The sequence below is a fragment of the Rissa tridactyla genome, chromosome 19, assembly GCF_028500815.1.
Source record: "Rissa tridactyla isolate bRisTri1 chromosome 19, bRisTri1.patW.cur.20221130, whole genome shotgun sequence".
Taxonomy (NCBI): Eukaryota; Metazoa; Chordata; class Aves; order Charadriiformes; family Laridae; genus Rissa; species Rissa tridactyla.
Genome location: NC_071484.1, coordinates 3,039,883 through 3,056,352, shown reverse-complemented (window position 1 = coordinate 3,056,352; position 16,470 = coordinate 3,039,883). Strand labels below are relative to the sequence as shown.

General features: G+C 46.4%; 1 protein-coding gene across 3 annotated transcripts in view; it reads right to left on the bottom strand.

Annotated features, from left to right (window-relative positions):
* The window catches only part of GPATCH8 (G-patch domain containing 8), a 59,478-nt gene that overhangs the window by 17,036 nt on the left and 25,972 nt on the right, over window positions 1–16,470 (bottom strand). For 2 of the 3 annotated variants that reach the window (XM_054224142.1, XM_054224143.1), the window contains 3 exons: window positions 5,318–5,385; window positions 4,774–4,860; window positions 290–433 (listed from right to left, as the gene is read on the bottom strand). In XM_054224142.1, coding sequence (XP_054080117.1) covers window positions 290–433; window positions 4,774–4,860; window positions 5,318–5,385 — 299 coding nt within the window. Of the gene's footprint in view, window positions 1–289; window positions 434–4,773; window positions 4,861–5,317; window positions 5,386–7,526; window positions 7,572–16,470 lie in introns of all 3 variants that reach the window. The other variant, XM_054224144.1, reaches the window with a different exon arrangement.

Sequence of the window (16,470 nt, the reverse complement as noted above, 5' to 3'; positions counted from 1 at the left end):
CTCTTCCCAGTTTAACAGCAGCCGATCCCTGCTCGTGGGTCGTTCATAACTGGGCTCCTTGATGCCACAGGGGGTTTGGGTTTTTTTGTCTGTTGTTTCGTTGGGTGTTTTTTTTTTTTTTTTTTAAATGCATTATGGGCATAAGAATCTTATCCAGTGCCAGGAATCACCTATTTCTGGGGCTAGGAGGAAAATAAGATACACAGGGGAAATTCCAATGTATTAAGCACAAACAAGACCACCGCAACGAATCTAAAACTGACGAACCGCGCTATCAACACTTGTTTACCTGCTTGTGAGCGTGATCGTAAGAGTTTATGTGGTTGTCAAACTCCTGATGCTTTTGATACTGCTTGTCACAGAGTTCACAGTAGAAGTTTGCTCGGAGGTCTTCCAAAGCCTTGGCAATTGCTTTTTCCTTATCAACGTAATCCTGCAAAATTAACCAAAAAAAAACCAAAAAAAAACACGCTACTGTTAAAGTTCCTGCAAAAGAAAGTGGAAGAGGATGAACTAGTCCTTTAAAAGGTGCGAAGAATAACTTCACAATACTACCAACCTAGCCTTGACTCAGTTTCCTAACACAGAGCATCATCTGTCGCTAGCACAGGTCTCGGTAAAAGCAAACTGCGTAAGAAAAAACCTCCGGTGCTGAGGGCAGGAAGGCAGCTGCGGCTGCAGGAGGAGCCTGCAGGATGGTCTGAGATAAGAGAGAGCTTCAAAGCCTCAAGGTAACGCACAAACAAAGCGGCAGCTGCTGTTCGCGTAAGACACACAAAATACGCATCGAAGCACGGAAGATCACCGCTTTTGGAACAGAATCTTAGAACTTTCAGTGCTGATACTCCTCCTCCATTTTGAGTGCTACCAGATGTCGGCTCGACCTCAGTTTGTCTGCGATCCAATGGGGAGGAAGACGGAGCGGTGGCTGGGAAAGCACAGTTCAGAGGCCGGTGAGCCGAATTCACTTCAGCCTCGTTTTTCAGGCGGTGAAGTCTTCCCAGCAGCAATGCTGCCCATCAAGCTGAGCTCAAACACAGCGATTACACTGGGAGCGGGTACAGGTAGTTGCAATTCAGTAAAAGAGGGGGAGGGAGACCACCGTAGAGGTTGCAGACGGTATTATTTTTCCTTCTATAATTCAACAAACCAAACCTCCGTGCAAAGGTGAGGTGTCTAAATTGGCAACGGTCACGTCCTCCCCTCTTTTGCTCTAAGGAAAAGTAGCAGCTTTTAGACTGGCAGAGTTAAACTGTGTGACTGCGTGTGAATCCCAGTCCCTGTGATGGCTGGAAGTCCCAGTGCCTGGAAGGGAGCCTGGAAGCACCTGGAAGGGAGCCCGCGCTGCTCTGAGCTTTGTCCCCGGGGCGCAGCCGCAGCGATGCAGAGCCGGGGGCTCTGAAACACACCTCACGCTGAGACACACACCAACATCAGGGTTCAGCAGCTTCTTCCTCCAGCTCTGGGGCACCAACAGCAGAAGGACATGGAGCTGTTGGAGCGGGGCCAGAGGAGGCCCCAGAGATGCTGGGAGGGCTGGAGCCCCTCTGCTGTGGGGACAGGCTGAGAGAGCTGGGGGGGTTCAGCCTGGGGAAGAGAAGGCTCCGGGGAGACCTTGGAGCCCCTTCCAGTCCCTCAAGGGGCTCCAGGAAAGCTGGGGAGGGACTCTGGAGCAGGGAGGGGAGCCATGGGACGAGGGGGAAGGGTTTGAAACTGGAAGAGGGGAGATTTAGGTTAGAGATTAGGAAGAAATTTTTCCCTCTGAGGGTGGTGAGCCCCTGGCCCAGGTTGCCCAGAGAAGCTGTGGCTGCCCCATCCCTGGAGGGGTTCAAGGCCAGGTTGGACGGGGCTTGGAGCAACCTGGGCTGGTGGGAGGTGTCCCTGCCCAGGGCAGGGGGTGCCACTGGGTGGGCTTTAAGGTCCCTTCCCACCCAAACCATTCTATGAATTACAATCCCACCAGCAATATTAATAAAACATCGCCACTCTTTACAAGAAAGCTGGGGAAGCTTTACCTTAACAAGATGATTTATGCTGATGCATACTTTAAAAAAAAAAGCTACAAATGCTGTATTACAAAGTACACTGTACTAACATCAGCATACCCCATATAGCTGTTTTCCACGTGCAGTTCAACTGGAATAAAGAGAAATTATATATAAGAAAAAATAGCCTAACATTTGAGATAAAGCACCTAAGAATTTAAGAGTTTCTGTCTTCAATACAAATTTCTTACGGGGAAGTTTCCTTGCACTAGCAAGAGGAGTTAGCAAACATTTAAGAAAGGTAATACTACGAAAGCTTTTTTTTCCTTTTTACTTAAGATCTTGGTTCAAGGCGATACGGTTTAATCTCCCAGTTACCACATGAAAATTAGATTAAAATAATATTGCTGAGCATGTTTTCTATAATGCAAAATTAATGTAAAAAATTTCAACGGGGGGGGGGATGTGGAGAAGAATCTGAAATATTCCACTGCTAAAAGATTTTTTTTTTTCTATTTCTGTTCACCTTCTAAATAATAATAAAGAAAAAAAAAATCTATTTCAAGTTCCTGCTTCCATCTATTACTGGAGGCCTCTGCTAAGAAGGAAAAAAAAAAACAAACCACCAACGAAACTATCTAGAGGTTTGAGCCTGAAGCAGATCCCCAGGAAGACAAGAAAGGAAAACAGAGCAGCGTGAGATCCACAGAACAATGACATTTAAAGTTCCTCTGAAACCCCGAACAAGCTTCCTGTGCCATGGGCAGGGCTTTTTCCAGAAAGCATCCTGTGGCTAAACAACGAAAACACAGCCCTTTGAATGAGCAGAATCTCCACCCACCCAAAAAAAAAAAAAAAAAAAAAAAAGAAAAAAAAAAGGGGGGAATTAAAGAGCATTTCTTGCTTGCTTCTGGGTTGCAGAGTTATCGGCAATCCCTTTGAGGTGGGGTGAATGGCTAATCGGGATGCGGCCACAGTTGGCAATTACATAATGGCCTCCTGCGGAGCCACGGAAAAAAAAAAAAAAAAAATCACGATTGCAGAGATTTTCACAGATTAATACAGAAACGCAAGAGCCTAACGATAAAGCACGCTAATAAAAACACATCCGAGCTGGGAGGGACTGTTACTGCTTCACTGCCTGGAAAAAAAAAAAAAAAAAACCAAACTCTGCGCTGAACGCTGGCAGGAAGACAAGACAGGCTGAGAGCAACGCACGTTCAGCCGCGTTTGAAAAGACAATTGCAAAACCCAAGAACTTTGCCATAAATCGCATTGCAGACCTGAGACAAAACATCCTGACGGGCCGTTCGCACAAGGGCTCCTCCCAAGCACCCCGAAACGAAGAAATACTTTGTCCGCGACAGCTGCTGCCGCCTGAGGATGCCCAGCGTGGCGGCTGGGGGTTGGCGGCAGAGGGGGAGCCGGGCTTTCGGCCACACGCAGCCCGACACCGGCCAAACCTTCCCATCACAGCGGCAGAGCAGCACGCCGCCCAGCAGGAGATAAAACACAACAAAAAGGAGAAAAATCTTCAAGGAGAAGGTGCACCTGGACGTAGAGGAACCGTTCAGCGCTGGCTGCATAAGCCTATTTAGGAGCACAGTCGTACTTTAAAGCGTGCCAGAAGAGATCATTAACTGCCTTCAGCACCAAAGTAATAATTAGCTTTAAAAGTAATTACAATGGTTTTATTTTTAAATGAACAAAAATACCATCAATTCACTTAGGAAGCAAGTCAAGGTCTCAACTTAAGAGGAAAAGAAAAAAAAAATCAGGAAGGGAGACTATGAGTTTTTGTAGCTGAATAAACTGCCTGCAGTATTAACTGCTGAACCGGTGAAATGGAATTTTAGATTTGCCACGGTTATGTTTAATTTTAACGGAATTGAAACTACTTTTCCGTCATTCCTCCAAGATTTAAAACTTATGCAAAACTGGCACTTTATTCAAATGTCTAGGGCTCTTCTTCAACCCCGCTACATCCCAAATCTCAGGACAATTAAACGACCAGGCTTTCCTACGACTCGAGGTACTTCACAGGCTGGTGAGCGGAAGAGTGGATTAAAGGACTAGCAAAGACCATGTCTCCACAGAGAACTCAGTTACAGCTAATCCAAGCACGCTCCAAGATGTCACGCTCAATGCCATCACCATGCCCCATTTTTGTCATGAAGAAGATAACAGTCTTTGGCTTCCAAAAAAAAACCCCAGGTTTTGTAAACCCTATGGAAATACAGAATTTTTTTTTTTTTTTAAATGCTGCCTGAGAAAATTCTTCCAAAGAGATACAGCCCATCGATTTCTCAAAACCGGAGCCACGTCCTCTAAAGCAGGATTTATACGGCAATATCATGATGCTGGCTCAGTAACGACCAAAGATGTACCCCACTTCCAGCTGATAACTGCCCACCTAACATTCGCATCTGCAGATTTTGCGCTGCCAACGTGGCAGGTTCCCTAGAAAAACCTGGCAGCCCTGGGTCTAGGGAAGGAAACGTGCTGCTTACCCTGGGCCTGTTCCTTCCAGGAGAGGAGCAAAGCACACAGCGAAAGCCCCGCCGCTATCCTGTAGCTCTCAAACAGCTAAACAAACACCAAGGTTAACTCCAGGAAGCGCATAACCAGTTTGTTAAAATATAAATAATCTCAATGACAACAGAAACCAAAAATACTTTATTCCTACTACCGTTACCGCAGCCTAAGGAGAAGAGCTGTGTCCTATCAGAACAAATCCCGTCCCCTTCAGCCCGAGAGAACTCTGATGTTAATGCCCCTGTTCCAGTACCTTGTATTTCTGCCTCAGCTCCTCCGTGTCTTCTTTCTCCACCTCCAGTACACGCCTCCGCTCAGTGGCATCTTCGGCGTAGTCGAGCTTTTTTTTTTTTTTAAGAAAAAAAGAAAGAAGAAAAGATGCAATTTGTCCCATAAATACTTTGCACCATCATAAACACACACTGAGACCGTCAGAATGCGTAACCTAAAGACGAGGTTCGAAACAGAATATTTGCATGCTGTACTTCGCTCTTCCTCTTTTGTCAGCCCGCACCATAACCCAGATGCCAAATGGCTCGTTAATCCCAGGTGGGGGCCGCCAGCAGGCGGACGTGAAACCGCAAAGCCCAGGAATTTCGGATAGCATCCCGACCTCAGAACTCAGGTGCCCACGGGTAAACAGTGGCTGTATTTTTGAGAAGCGTTTTCTTACTGTGTTGATTTAAGAGCATGTTTTTGTTTACCTTTGATGCGCAAATTCTCACTTTTAAATGCCGTCCCTACCAGCTCCCCGAGAGCCATGCAAGGAGCGAGGGGGTGCAGCCGGGTGAGCTTACCTCCATCTCCATCCGCCCCATGCCCATGACATCGTACTTGACGACGATAGGGATGGGATCCGTCCTCCCTGTAAGAGGAACACACAGAGAGGAGGTCAGCGGCCGCTCCGTGGCCACAGCTCGCGTCACACATTGGGTTTGGGTGGTTAGAGATCTTGCCTTGGAGTGCAGAGACCAGAAAGCTACAGTGAACCAAACACAAGCCATTCTCACAGCTTACGGCCAAACCTGCTTCTGGGCTCCAAACCGGCTAAATGCACCCCGAGCACTGATAAATGGTATTTTCTGAACGTTAACTGGTCACGTAAAATAGTCTCGCGGTTAATGTTCAACCGCGACAAGTCCTAGGGCAGGACTTGAGGAACGGACCTCCCCCTCAACGCTCCCACATCATACTCCTCATCGTCTGATGCGAGTGAAAAAAAGCATTAAATACATTTTACTGCCCTACCACATTAATAATTGATTGGGACTGTCCTGTAAGAGATGCGGAAGCCTCCCTCCTGCCGACTTTTGTCCCTTCCCAGGAGCGAGGAAAGCTGAGCACAGAAACCAAAGTGCCTCCATCCAACGCGACTGCCCGGTCCAGGCCAGGGGGTCGGGCAGCGGCTTCCCCAGCTCCTGCAGAGATGCTCTACCACTGCTCTTCTCCCCCGTAAGCTGTGAAAAGGACTAGTTGCGAAGAAAATTGACTTTGAACTAATCAAACTATGCTGGAGATTTTTTATACGTATATATATATATGTATTTTTAAACATATCTTTAATCCACTCATAACCAGCCAAACAAAGCAAAATGGGGCAGACAAGCACTTTACTACCACAGCTTTTTTTTTTTTTTTAAATTATTATGATTATTTGTATTTTTACATCACAACTGGCGCTGGTCGTTGTGATGTAAGCCCACTGAGAAAGTACTTACCTTACCCGGTGCGTACCTTGAGTGAAAAAACAGAATGTTTACTTCCCTTATTATCGCTCTGGTTTTGGTGTAAACAACTGTTTTGTTATACACACATACACATATATTATACCTTTGGGCTCAAAGATCTACAGGTTTTAATCATGCCAAAAATTGCCATCCACATGGGCAAAGGGTTAAAGCCTTTAAAACTGCTTCGGAAATGCCTGTACAGGCATCAGCTTCTCTTCTCCAATATCAGCATTCCCTAACTCCGGGCCACAGATCTCAGACCCCGGAGTCCTCCAAGGGAACCCGCTCTGGCCGGACTTGATGCGGTTTTTCTTTCAGAAACAAGTTAATTTTAATTAATCGCTTTCTGGTTTCGTTTATACGCCCGTACATTTGACAGGCGTATATCCACCAAGTCCAAAAAAAACCTCTTTGTTGCGCCGATCCGAAATAGTATTTTGTATCGAGCTGGCGTTGGGAGCGCTCTGTTTGAAGATGTTTCTCTTACGCCCAATGGTATAATAAAGTAAGCAGTGACTGCAATTTTTAGCAAAAGGACCAAATTAAAGACAGGTTATAAAAATGACTTCCTAAGTGCAATATCACTTTCATAACGTCTCAGCCAGGGATTTACTGGTAAGCGGTGAACCCAAATGGAATGGCTGGCAGCAAGCGCCAACAATTTGTTTAATTTATTATTTTTTTTGTGCAAGCTTTTTTTCTTTTTGTTTTTGGTTTGTGTTTTTTGGGGGTTTTTTTTGGTTTTTTTGGTTTTTTGTTTGTTTGTTTGTTTGTTTTTTGGTTTTTGGTTTTTTTTTTTTTTGGTGTTTGTTTGCTTCTCCAGCAATCAAGATCTTTCAATGCAGCCTGCGTAAACCCCTGCGTACATCAATGCATCAGTACTTTTGCCTTCTAAGGCAGTCAAAGTTTTGGTTTTTTTGTTTGGTTTGGTTGTTTGTTTTTTTTTTTCCAAAATCTATTCAGAAATTGCAGTAGCAAGTGCTAGCGCCCATCGTGTTGGGGGGGGGGGGGGGGGGGGGGTAATAAATAATCAGGTTTGGACAGTATTAGAAATTTACGTTTAAACTGATTTTGGCAGTTCTAACACAAACAGAAACATCCCTTCTTAGCAATACCCTTTAATGAACAAGGATCAGACAAGTGTGCATAAAGAAAGGAAAGGAAAGGAAAATGAAAGACCAAGCAGAAGGATGATGGCTACAACAGAGAAAGTAAGCCTAACATATTGGTGCACTGATGACAAAAGGAGTAATTCAGTCTGAAAATAAAAAATTACCACTGCTAAGTTTACCATCACCACAACAAGTCCAGGATCATAACGCTGTAAAAAAGAAACACCATTTGTTAGGCAGAAACCATGAGGGGCAGAAAATAGGCCGTTTGTAGTAGGCAGGGAGGATGGGTTTTAAAAAAAAAATAAATAAAAAAAAATAAAATAATAGTAATACGAGGCTTCTTCCTCACCCCTCCACCCCATCGCCATGCTTTGCCCTGTGGAATCAGGGAGCGGGTACATTTTGGAGCAGTTGTTATTGGGTGTCGAGCAGAGTTTTTGGGTGTTGGAAGCGGTCGAGCTCCTGGTGACGGCCCAGTTTACAAGAGACACCGAGGCACATTTAAGCAGGCGGTTTAAAAAGGAAACAAATCAGAATCTTAAGGCAATTAGCAATATTTTGGGTCAAACGGAGCTCTGTTTTCAGGTATGAGGAGAATATTCAATGCAAAAAGCGATGCCTTTGTTTTAAACTTAACCATCATTTAATTATGAACGAAATACCAGCCAGCGTGACATCCAGGTGACAAGTGCCACGTCCCAGCACTTCGGGCAGGTAACAGGGCTAGGGACAGCGCTGCCACCGTCCCCGACACCGACACGGCAGGACACGCAAAGCACTGGGCCATCGGAGCCGGGGCAGCCTCGGTCCGTGCCCTCGGAGAGCCACGGGCTCCGTGTCGCCGAAGGGCCACCGCTCGCCCCGCTGGGTGCCAAGGGGCTGGGCGAAGGTGGAGACCAGCCAAAGGGGAAAACAGACTTAAATTAAGCTCGTTAAGTTCTCCTTTTAAAGAACTTCCTCAAGAAAACTTATTCCAGAGCTACTGTGCAAGACAACACGGTTTTACCAGCACGGAAACGTGACTCTCGGACGTTGCGGGGCTCCCAGGTTTAGGGCTCCTGCTAATCTTTTTTGGGTACACTGACATACTTTGAAGGGAAAAACCAAGATTTCAAGAAAAAGCCACAATTCCCACACTTCATGCCGCTGTGCAGGGTTGCAACACGGCCACACCGATAACGAACCCCCCCCATACATTAAATCATGCAGAACACACAAAGCTGTGTCCGGGTCCCATCCCCTACACCCCAGAAAACGTATTTTCTTTCTGAACCAGGTCACAAACTCTCTCCTTCAGAGACTGGTCCCATCCCAGGCTGCAAACCCCAGAGCACAGAGGGTTATTGTATAAAATTCTTCCACACGAGGGGAAAACCTCTCGGTTTTTTATCCTCGGAGAGGATAAAGCATAAATCTCCAACAAGATGGGAAAAACAAACAGCTTACTGAGGCGTTGCACCGTAGAAAATCTAATTTCTTCAAGTAAATTCAATTTGTAGTTGTTTCCTTAATTCAGAAATGAAATGAGATTTCAAAACTGACCGGATATACTTGCTTTGGTTCCCCTGTTCCCAAAGAAATGGGGAAGCCTTTCTCCCAGGCTTGTGGAAAGAACTGCTCAGCCCTAAATCCACCCCCCTGCCCAGAGCCCCACCAGCGGCAGGGAGAAGGCAGAATTCGGAATTCTCCACATTCACTCCTCTTTAATTGCACAAAGTGATTGAATATGAGCAAATACTTTGTCAGCAGCGCTCTAAATTAACAAATCTTGGGAAAAGAGTGAATCCTGATGCTTCGGGGCTTTAGGACGAGCCCCCGCGGGGTGGTGTCGGTGGAGGAGCAGCATCCCATGGCTGCGGGTTGGGGATCCAGCTCCGGACACAGCGGGTCGATGCTGCTCCGCTCTTCAGAACAGGACCCTGCACCAGATGGACGCACCATCTGAGCCCAGCTCGAAACGCCGGCGTTGTCAACACTAGCACACATTTTATCATCTTTTTTTTTTTTTTTCTTTAAACAGTCAAAACAGAAAACGGTTTTCATTGACAATTTGCGGATTCAGAACTCGTCCTGCCAGCAATAGCGCGCTCCACCACAGACACAAAACGTTTCTGATGGTCTGTTTAAAGGACAAAAAGAACAGGATGCTCCCACTGGGGGGGGGGGGGGGGGGGGGAAAGGTACCCCCAGAATTACGCGTTCAGGTAATTCAATCAAATATATCTCAGTGTATCGCTTATGCGCTGCATGTAAGCGCCAGGGAGGTAACAGAACAGCCTTAATCCTGCTCACTGCATTGACTCCTTAATAGAAATTCCTCCCAGGTACAAGCTTTGTGGGATATAATCCTAGAGGAGCGCCTGATATCACACTCTTCATCAGAGAAGAATTTCATGAACCGAGAGTCTCGGGAAGATACAACCACAGGACGTGATCACATCGAGCACAGAGGATTTTTCCTTATTTGCTATCTTTATGCTACAACCGAAAACAAACCCCGGGTAAGAGACAACCTTCCAGGAGGTTTCAGTTGCTCTTGGAAAGGGACTACCGCAGAGGTCAGAGCCACGGCTGTGCAGAGGCAGCGCTGGGGTGTTCCGCGATCACGTCGCTGGGTTTGCTGCGGTGGATGAGGGTCGGTGCGTGCACCACCTGCGGTACAAACCCCGCCAGGGCTGCAAAAGGCCATCGGTGCCCGCAGTCCGGTGTGGGCGCCCACAGCAGCGCACCACAGCCGCAGGGCGTCATCGATAGCCCAACAGCCCTCACCTTGACAATTCAGACTCCTCATTCAGTGCTTCAAAAGGGGAGAGATGAGGAAATCCACTCATTTTTCCCAGGGAACAAGCCCTGGCATGCTCTGTGGTGCTCCTCGCTGGCTAAAAACGAGGCTACGTTATCGAGCTTGTTCGGATTGCTGCAAGAAGCAAACAAAGAAACAAACAAGGGCAGCCTTTTATCCTGGTCTCCTTGGGGAATTAGATTTGCGAGCTCATCCTGTTTATGTTCGGTTTCTGGAAGGGGTCACAAACAATCAAGAAATTCAAATGTCTGCCATCCTCAGGACAAGTGTCAAGTCCCAGTGAGGAGAAACTGTTCTCCAAGTAGACAAAAGCTGCGCTGTGAACTTAATCCTTACTAAGCAAGGGAGAAAGACATGCAAGGGACAAGTTGCAAACACCCCAATCACATGGAAAATTTCAAAGAGGACCTTAAAACTTCTTCAACACACAGGCCAAGGGTGACACTTGCCGAAAACCGAGCATAGCTCCCTCAGCTGCTGCAAGGGAAGGCACATAGCAGAGTCTGGGTCAAAAAAACATCCCTAACCCCAATGAGGATCAATGGTATTAAAGAAGGACATGGAAGATGTTAGAGGAAGAACATAGGTCCTGGTTGATCCAGAACAGAAATCAGAGATGAGTCGCTGCCTGTCTTCACCTCGGTAGGTGAAAAGGGCTGATCTGAGGTTACACCGCGAGAGCGGGGGTAGGTTGTGCGCGGCCACGGCCACTTCGCTTCCCACACACCCACCCTTCACAGCTCAATAAAAGTGCTTTAACATTATACGAGCACAAAGGGCAATAAAGCCTGACACTCAGCCAAGAGAAGGACATCTCTGTCGCAACAAGCACGCGTCACTGAAAGAACAAGGATTTCATTGACTCTGCACGCTCAAGTAACCCATAAACTTATCACCCGTAATCGAAGGAAGGCTCTTGCACGTGCGCAAGCAAACACGGGGACGAGTGCTTCCCCAACCCAGACATTGAGTAAACCTTCCTCTAGCTCTGCGGTCTTGTGGATTTCCACGCGGCGCTGAAGATCGGTGTGACGATAGCAGGCTCTCAAAGCCACATTACCCAGGTTTTTCAAAGCCAACTTCACATGAAAATAGTAGTCTTAAAACTCCTGCAATGATTGATGTTGCAAACACCACAAGTGGGAATGTTAGTCTACGCCAGAACTCAGGTTCCCGCGAGGACGTGTTAAGATACAAGAAGATAAGATTGTGTTCACGTCTGTTTCTTGGCTAAGACTGCCAAATCATTCCCTTCTTAATGAATAAAGGCACTGTTTAACATTTTTATCTTTCTCTTCCATATTTTCTTGTATTCATTACTAAGCTTCAAAACCCAGAAAGAAATATAACATTCCTCATTTCCTCATGGTGTTTTTCTCGGATGCTCATTGTTCCATGTTCTCAAGGCCTCACAAACATCTACTCTGTCTGCCTTCGTGAGATCAGAGGATTTAACAAATGGAAAAATACATCAATATATTCGCTGTAAGCCATTTGGGGAACTGGTGACAGAGCCAGGATTCGAGACCTCTGGAATTCAAACCCTGAGTTTATTTCTCCAAGCCGCAGCTGCCAAGCGATCGCATTTGCGACTGATCTCAGTCGCTCGAGCAGTCGAAGCTCTGCTTATTACTCCCCAGGCGTCTAACGAAGCTGGCATCCAGAAAACATGGTGTGCATCACCCGCGGCCACCTGACGGGGTCTTGGAATAGCGACTCTTCCTGAGCTCGATCTCAGAAATGAGAATTCTGGCGGAGGCTGCCAGGGAAGGGCTATTTCCTGCCGGAGCCACAGGACCACTTCTTCACCCGCAGGCTCCCCTCCTCTCTGCACATCCTCCTTCAGACGGTTCCGATCTTTCATTCCGCTCAGCCCTTATATCGAGAGGGAAGACAGGAGCTTGTCTGAACAGATTTAGCGAAGAACGTGCCAAATAAGAACCACAGCGTAGTATAACTGAAGGGGGGGGGGGAGCGACTAAATTTATCATCACAGAATTTGCAAGTCAGAGCAGAAATCCACTTGTGCTTTTTTTTTTTTTAATTGAAAACCATGCAATAAAAATACAGTTAGACGGAGGAACTGAATTCTAGCATTTTCTAACAAATCTGATATACCCGGCTTCGCTACCTTGTTAGATAATTTATAAGCTCACGAAAGGATAAAAATAAAATCAAAGCTCTGTTATGCACGCTTGTAACTGCTGCTGTCTACGTGTCACCAGTGCGATTTATACCGTGAGTTTGCAGCACACCTTGATCAACAGGAGCAGCACTGCCTTGACAATTTGGAAAGGGTTTATTGTTTTTAGCCCGAGTGGAAGAGAACGAGTGGGCAGGAAGGGCTTCATGGCTTTACACGGCACTGCCTCCGCCACGACAATCGCAGTTCTGCTCCCCAGGAGGATTCAGCCAGCCTTCCAGAAGAGTCACGCTGAAACGATGCCCAAACTTTGCTAAAAACATAAGCAAAGAAAAAGGACGCCATCGCTAAATAGGAATCAGGGGACAGACGGCCTTTCTTTGGGACCAAAGGCTACAGGTAAAGCTACTGCTGCTTCAACTAACTGCCCCAAACGGGGGGGTTCTGCCCCTTTTCTAAACAGAACCACCTGCTGTTTTTATTTTCGGAAAAATTGAGATAACCCAAGTGCTAGTACAAAACAGCATCCCACAGAGAGCCTTGCCGTCCACCTTGAAACTTAACTTCGTTTCACGTTTCGCCACAACAATAGTCAAAAAATCATCACAAAAGAGCTGCGTTAGTCCCCTACAGACAACCGAGGAGCAAACTTGCACGAAGTTTCAAGGCTCAATTCCAGTTCCACACAAAAACCTCGTATTTTCTAAGCTCTTTGATTCAACAACACAAATACTTAAGAGTAACTATGCCATGACAAAAACATACATTATCTGTTGCCATAGCAAAATACTAGATTCTGATTCACCTCTCAGACATACCACAAGAGACCAGGATAATCCCAGTCTTGGGAATACTGTGGGAAGACGAATTAAATCGATGCTTTTCAATGTATCAAATTAATTACACGCTACACACTGCGTGCGAAGGGAGATAGCTGGTGGTGTGGGGAAACTCAACTGCTTTCTCTACAGGTGTTGGAGCAGTTTTTAAAGAGTCAAGGCTGCAGTGAAACACATTTTGTTAACAGAGGACTTTAAAAAAGGCAAATTTAGAAAAGCGGGCACAAACTTGCCCCTGGGAAGTTCCATCTCAACAGGAGGAGGAACTTCTTTGCTGTGAGGGTGGCAGAGCCCTGGCACAGGCTGCCCAGAGAGGTGGGGGAGTCTCCGTCTCTGGAGACATTCCAACCCCGCCTGGCCGCGTTCCTGTGCCACCTGCTCTGGGTGACCCTGCGCTGGCCGGGGGTTGGAGGGGATGGTCTCCAGAGGGCCCTTCCAGCCCCGGCCAGGCTGGGATTCCGTGAATAACTACAGTTATTACCCAGCACCTACTCAAGGGGTGACGAGGTAAGTATGTGCCAGCCCTGTCCACCAAAGCTGGTCAATCCTTTCCGATGGTCCCTTCCGTACGAGCAGAAAACATCAGACAAACCTTCCTAAGTGACGGGCCAGCACTGTCCAAACCTCCACACCGCCTCTCTCTGCAGGAGACCATCCCTTGGGGGCTGCCCACCCTCCGCAGCCCTGCTAGGACAGGGGAAGCAGTGGGACAGCCACGGGAGCGGGGAGATGGCTGGGAATTGGCTCTGCAATACCAGAGATGGGGGCATTAACTACCCCTGAAAGCCCATCAGGTCCACCCTGGCCAGCTCGATGAGATATTCCTCCCACACACACGCTGTAGTCCTGACCTCATTCCAGAGCGCCACGGAATTCTTTGGCTGTGACTCCTCAAATGAGCTAGGTGACCAATTCGAGAGAGCCAAATTAAAACATCAGCCAGTCTGAAATGCCAGGTCATTGCACGGCGTGTCCTACATGTCATCCTCCTCCTGAGCGCATCAAATGAAGTCACACGTTCCCGTGATCTCTGGCAAAGCCAAGTAATAGCCTTTGTCTTTCCTAAGGATAGCATTCACCTGCTCTGTTCAGTTGTCCCTGGTCTAATTAAATAAGATTAAACTATTGCTGGTTGTCTTGCACCTATACCCCTAGAGTACTATTACCTCGTATTAAACACACAAGGAGCAAAACAGAAAACAGAAGTTTTCAGCACAGGATCATTATTTTTTAAACACGACTTGTCAAAAAACTGAAAACACAGGGGAAGCGTGAAGAGCTTATAAAAATATTTTCCAAAAGTCTGATTAAAATTATACCACTTCTGCATGTCAATCTCTCAATGCTTTTCATAATACTACTCTAACTTAATGTGAAATACTTCTTCCAAGAGAAATCATTAGTATTTGAATTTGAGATTTCACTCAGCCCTCTCGTTCCCCTTCTGACTCACGGAACTCCTCTGATTTATTGAGAATCCTTGGTCTCATTTAGCACAGGACTTCACACGAAGGTCAGCCAGTGTTCTTAACCACATCTTTTGCTAGCTTTTTTTTTTTTCAGTAGACCACAGAATTCTATATTATCAGCTACACATGTGTCCTGTCGCCCCCCCCCCCCCCCCCAAAAAAGACTAAACAGTCTTCAATCACCATTTTCTCCTCTGTTAGGGCACCACCATCACACAGTCTCTAGAGAAAAGCGGTTCCTTGTACCATACTTTCCAGATTAAAAAAAAAAAGATCTCTGTCATCTAGCAACCCCCTGGTTCTGCTTCTTCGTATTCATTGGCTGTGAGCAAGTCGAAGCATCATTTCCAAATATAACACAAGTTGGCTGGGGGAAAGATATGTGAAAACCATCAGAAGAGAGGAGCAGAGGAATGACTCTGCTGAATTCATTACGAGCTTCTCCAAACCAATATTCTAGCACCTGCACGGTCGGAGACAACAGCACTACCCCTGTCTGATACCCCACTCCAAACGCACCTAAAATAAAACAAAGGATGCAGATGTGTTAGAGTAACAGCTCCTGTCCTTAAGGGCATGGATTATTTATTTTCTTATCTGAGTAGCTCAGCTCTTCCACCAGCATCACACAGACGCCTGCTCCGATGGTTAATGAGAGTTACACCACAAGGCAGCAGCCAGCAGGTACAAAACCATCCTGCTTTGGAGACATTGGAGAGAAGGAGCCAATCTGCTGGGCACCTTTGTACTACAACAGCAGAGTTTTAGCACCAATATTTGGCAAGTGTGAATTTTAGGCTATTCCAGTTTCTGCCCAGAGAAACAGTTCAGCACTCTCACCGCTGGATTATATCCACAGCGGGGAGTTAACACGATGGAAGCCATCACAAGTTCTTGTTGCACAACAAAATAATGGTCTTACTAGAAGAAATAAGTATTTCTGACTGGCAAACATAACGTAGTATTAGTTTCAGTGAATCTTAAAATTAAGAGTGAGCCCAGTTCAGATGAACATCTAGAATTAAAAGCTACATAACAAAAATAAGCACGCTGAATTCATCAGCTTCCTTTTAATCTGAAGTCAACTGCATGGAAAAAAAGATGAATGCAGTACCAATTCCATTTATGTAAACCAAAACTCAGGTTTTTGAGGGTTTGCGGCAAACACCTTCTGCAGCCAAATGCAGGAGGTCAGATACTGTGTCCACAGCTAAAACCTACTTGAAGTGGTTCTCCTTCTGCTGGCCCTCTCAACCGCAGGCTGTTTAGGAGTTTAGGCTCAAGCACAGCACGAAGCAAGCAGAGATGCTCTGCATTTGCTATCCCTACATCTCCTTAGAAACCCCTCCTGGTCTCTCCTGAACAGGAAGGCAGCATGGAAGAGAGGAAGAACCTGTTTGTTTTGCTCTTCGATTCTCAGTGCACATCGAGTGACTTTACTCTTCAAACTCCTAGAAGAAGATTAAAATCGGATACAAATGTTTCCTTCCTGGCAGTTTATATTTGGATTTTGGGACAATCTAAGATTCACGTAAAAAGGTCACTGGATAATGAATTAAGCACTCCCAACACGATCATCAATGCCACAGGCAACAGGCACAGGCTGTAGCCGCTCGTAAGAAGAGGGAGTGCCCTTGAAGTCTTTCTGTCGAGCAGAACCAATTCCTGCATGCTCTGCAAAGCGCACATTAGGGAGGTTTCAGCACCTACCTGGGTTAAACTAGACAGGCTATTTTAATTACTGCATTTCTATTAAAATGCAGCAGACGCAGGAAAACCCTCACAGCCCATACCCAGGATTTCACCGTACCTTCCAGACAGTTCAAATCACCAGAGCTTGAATAACACGTA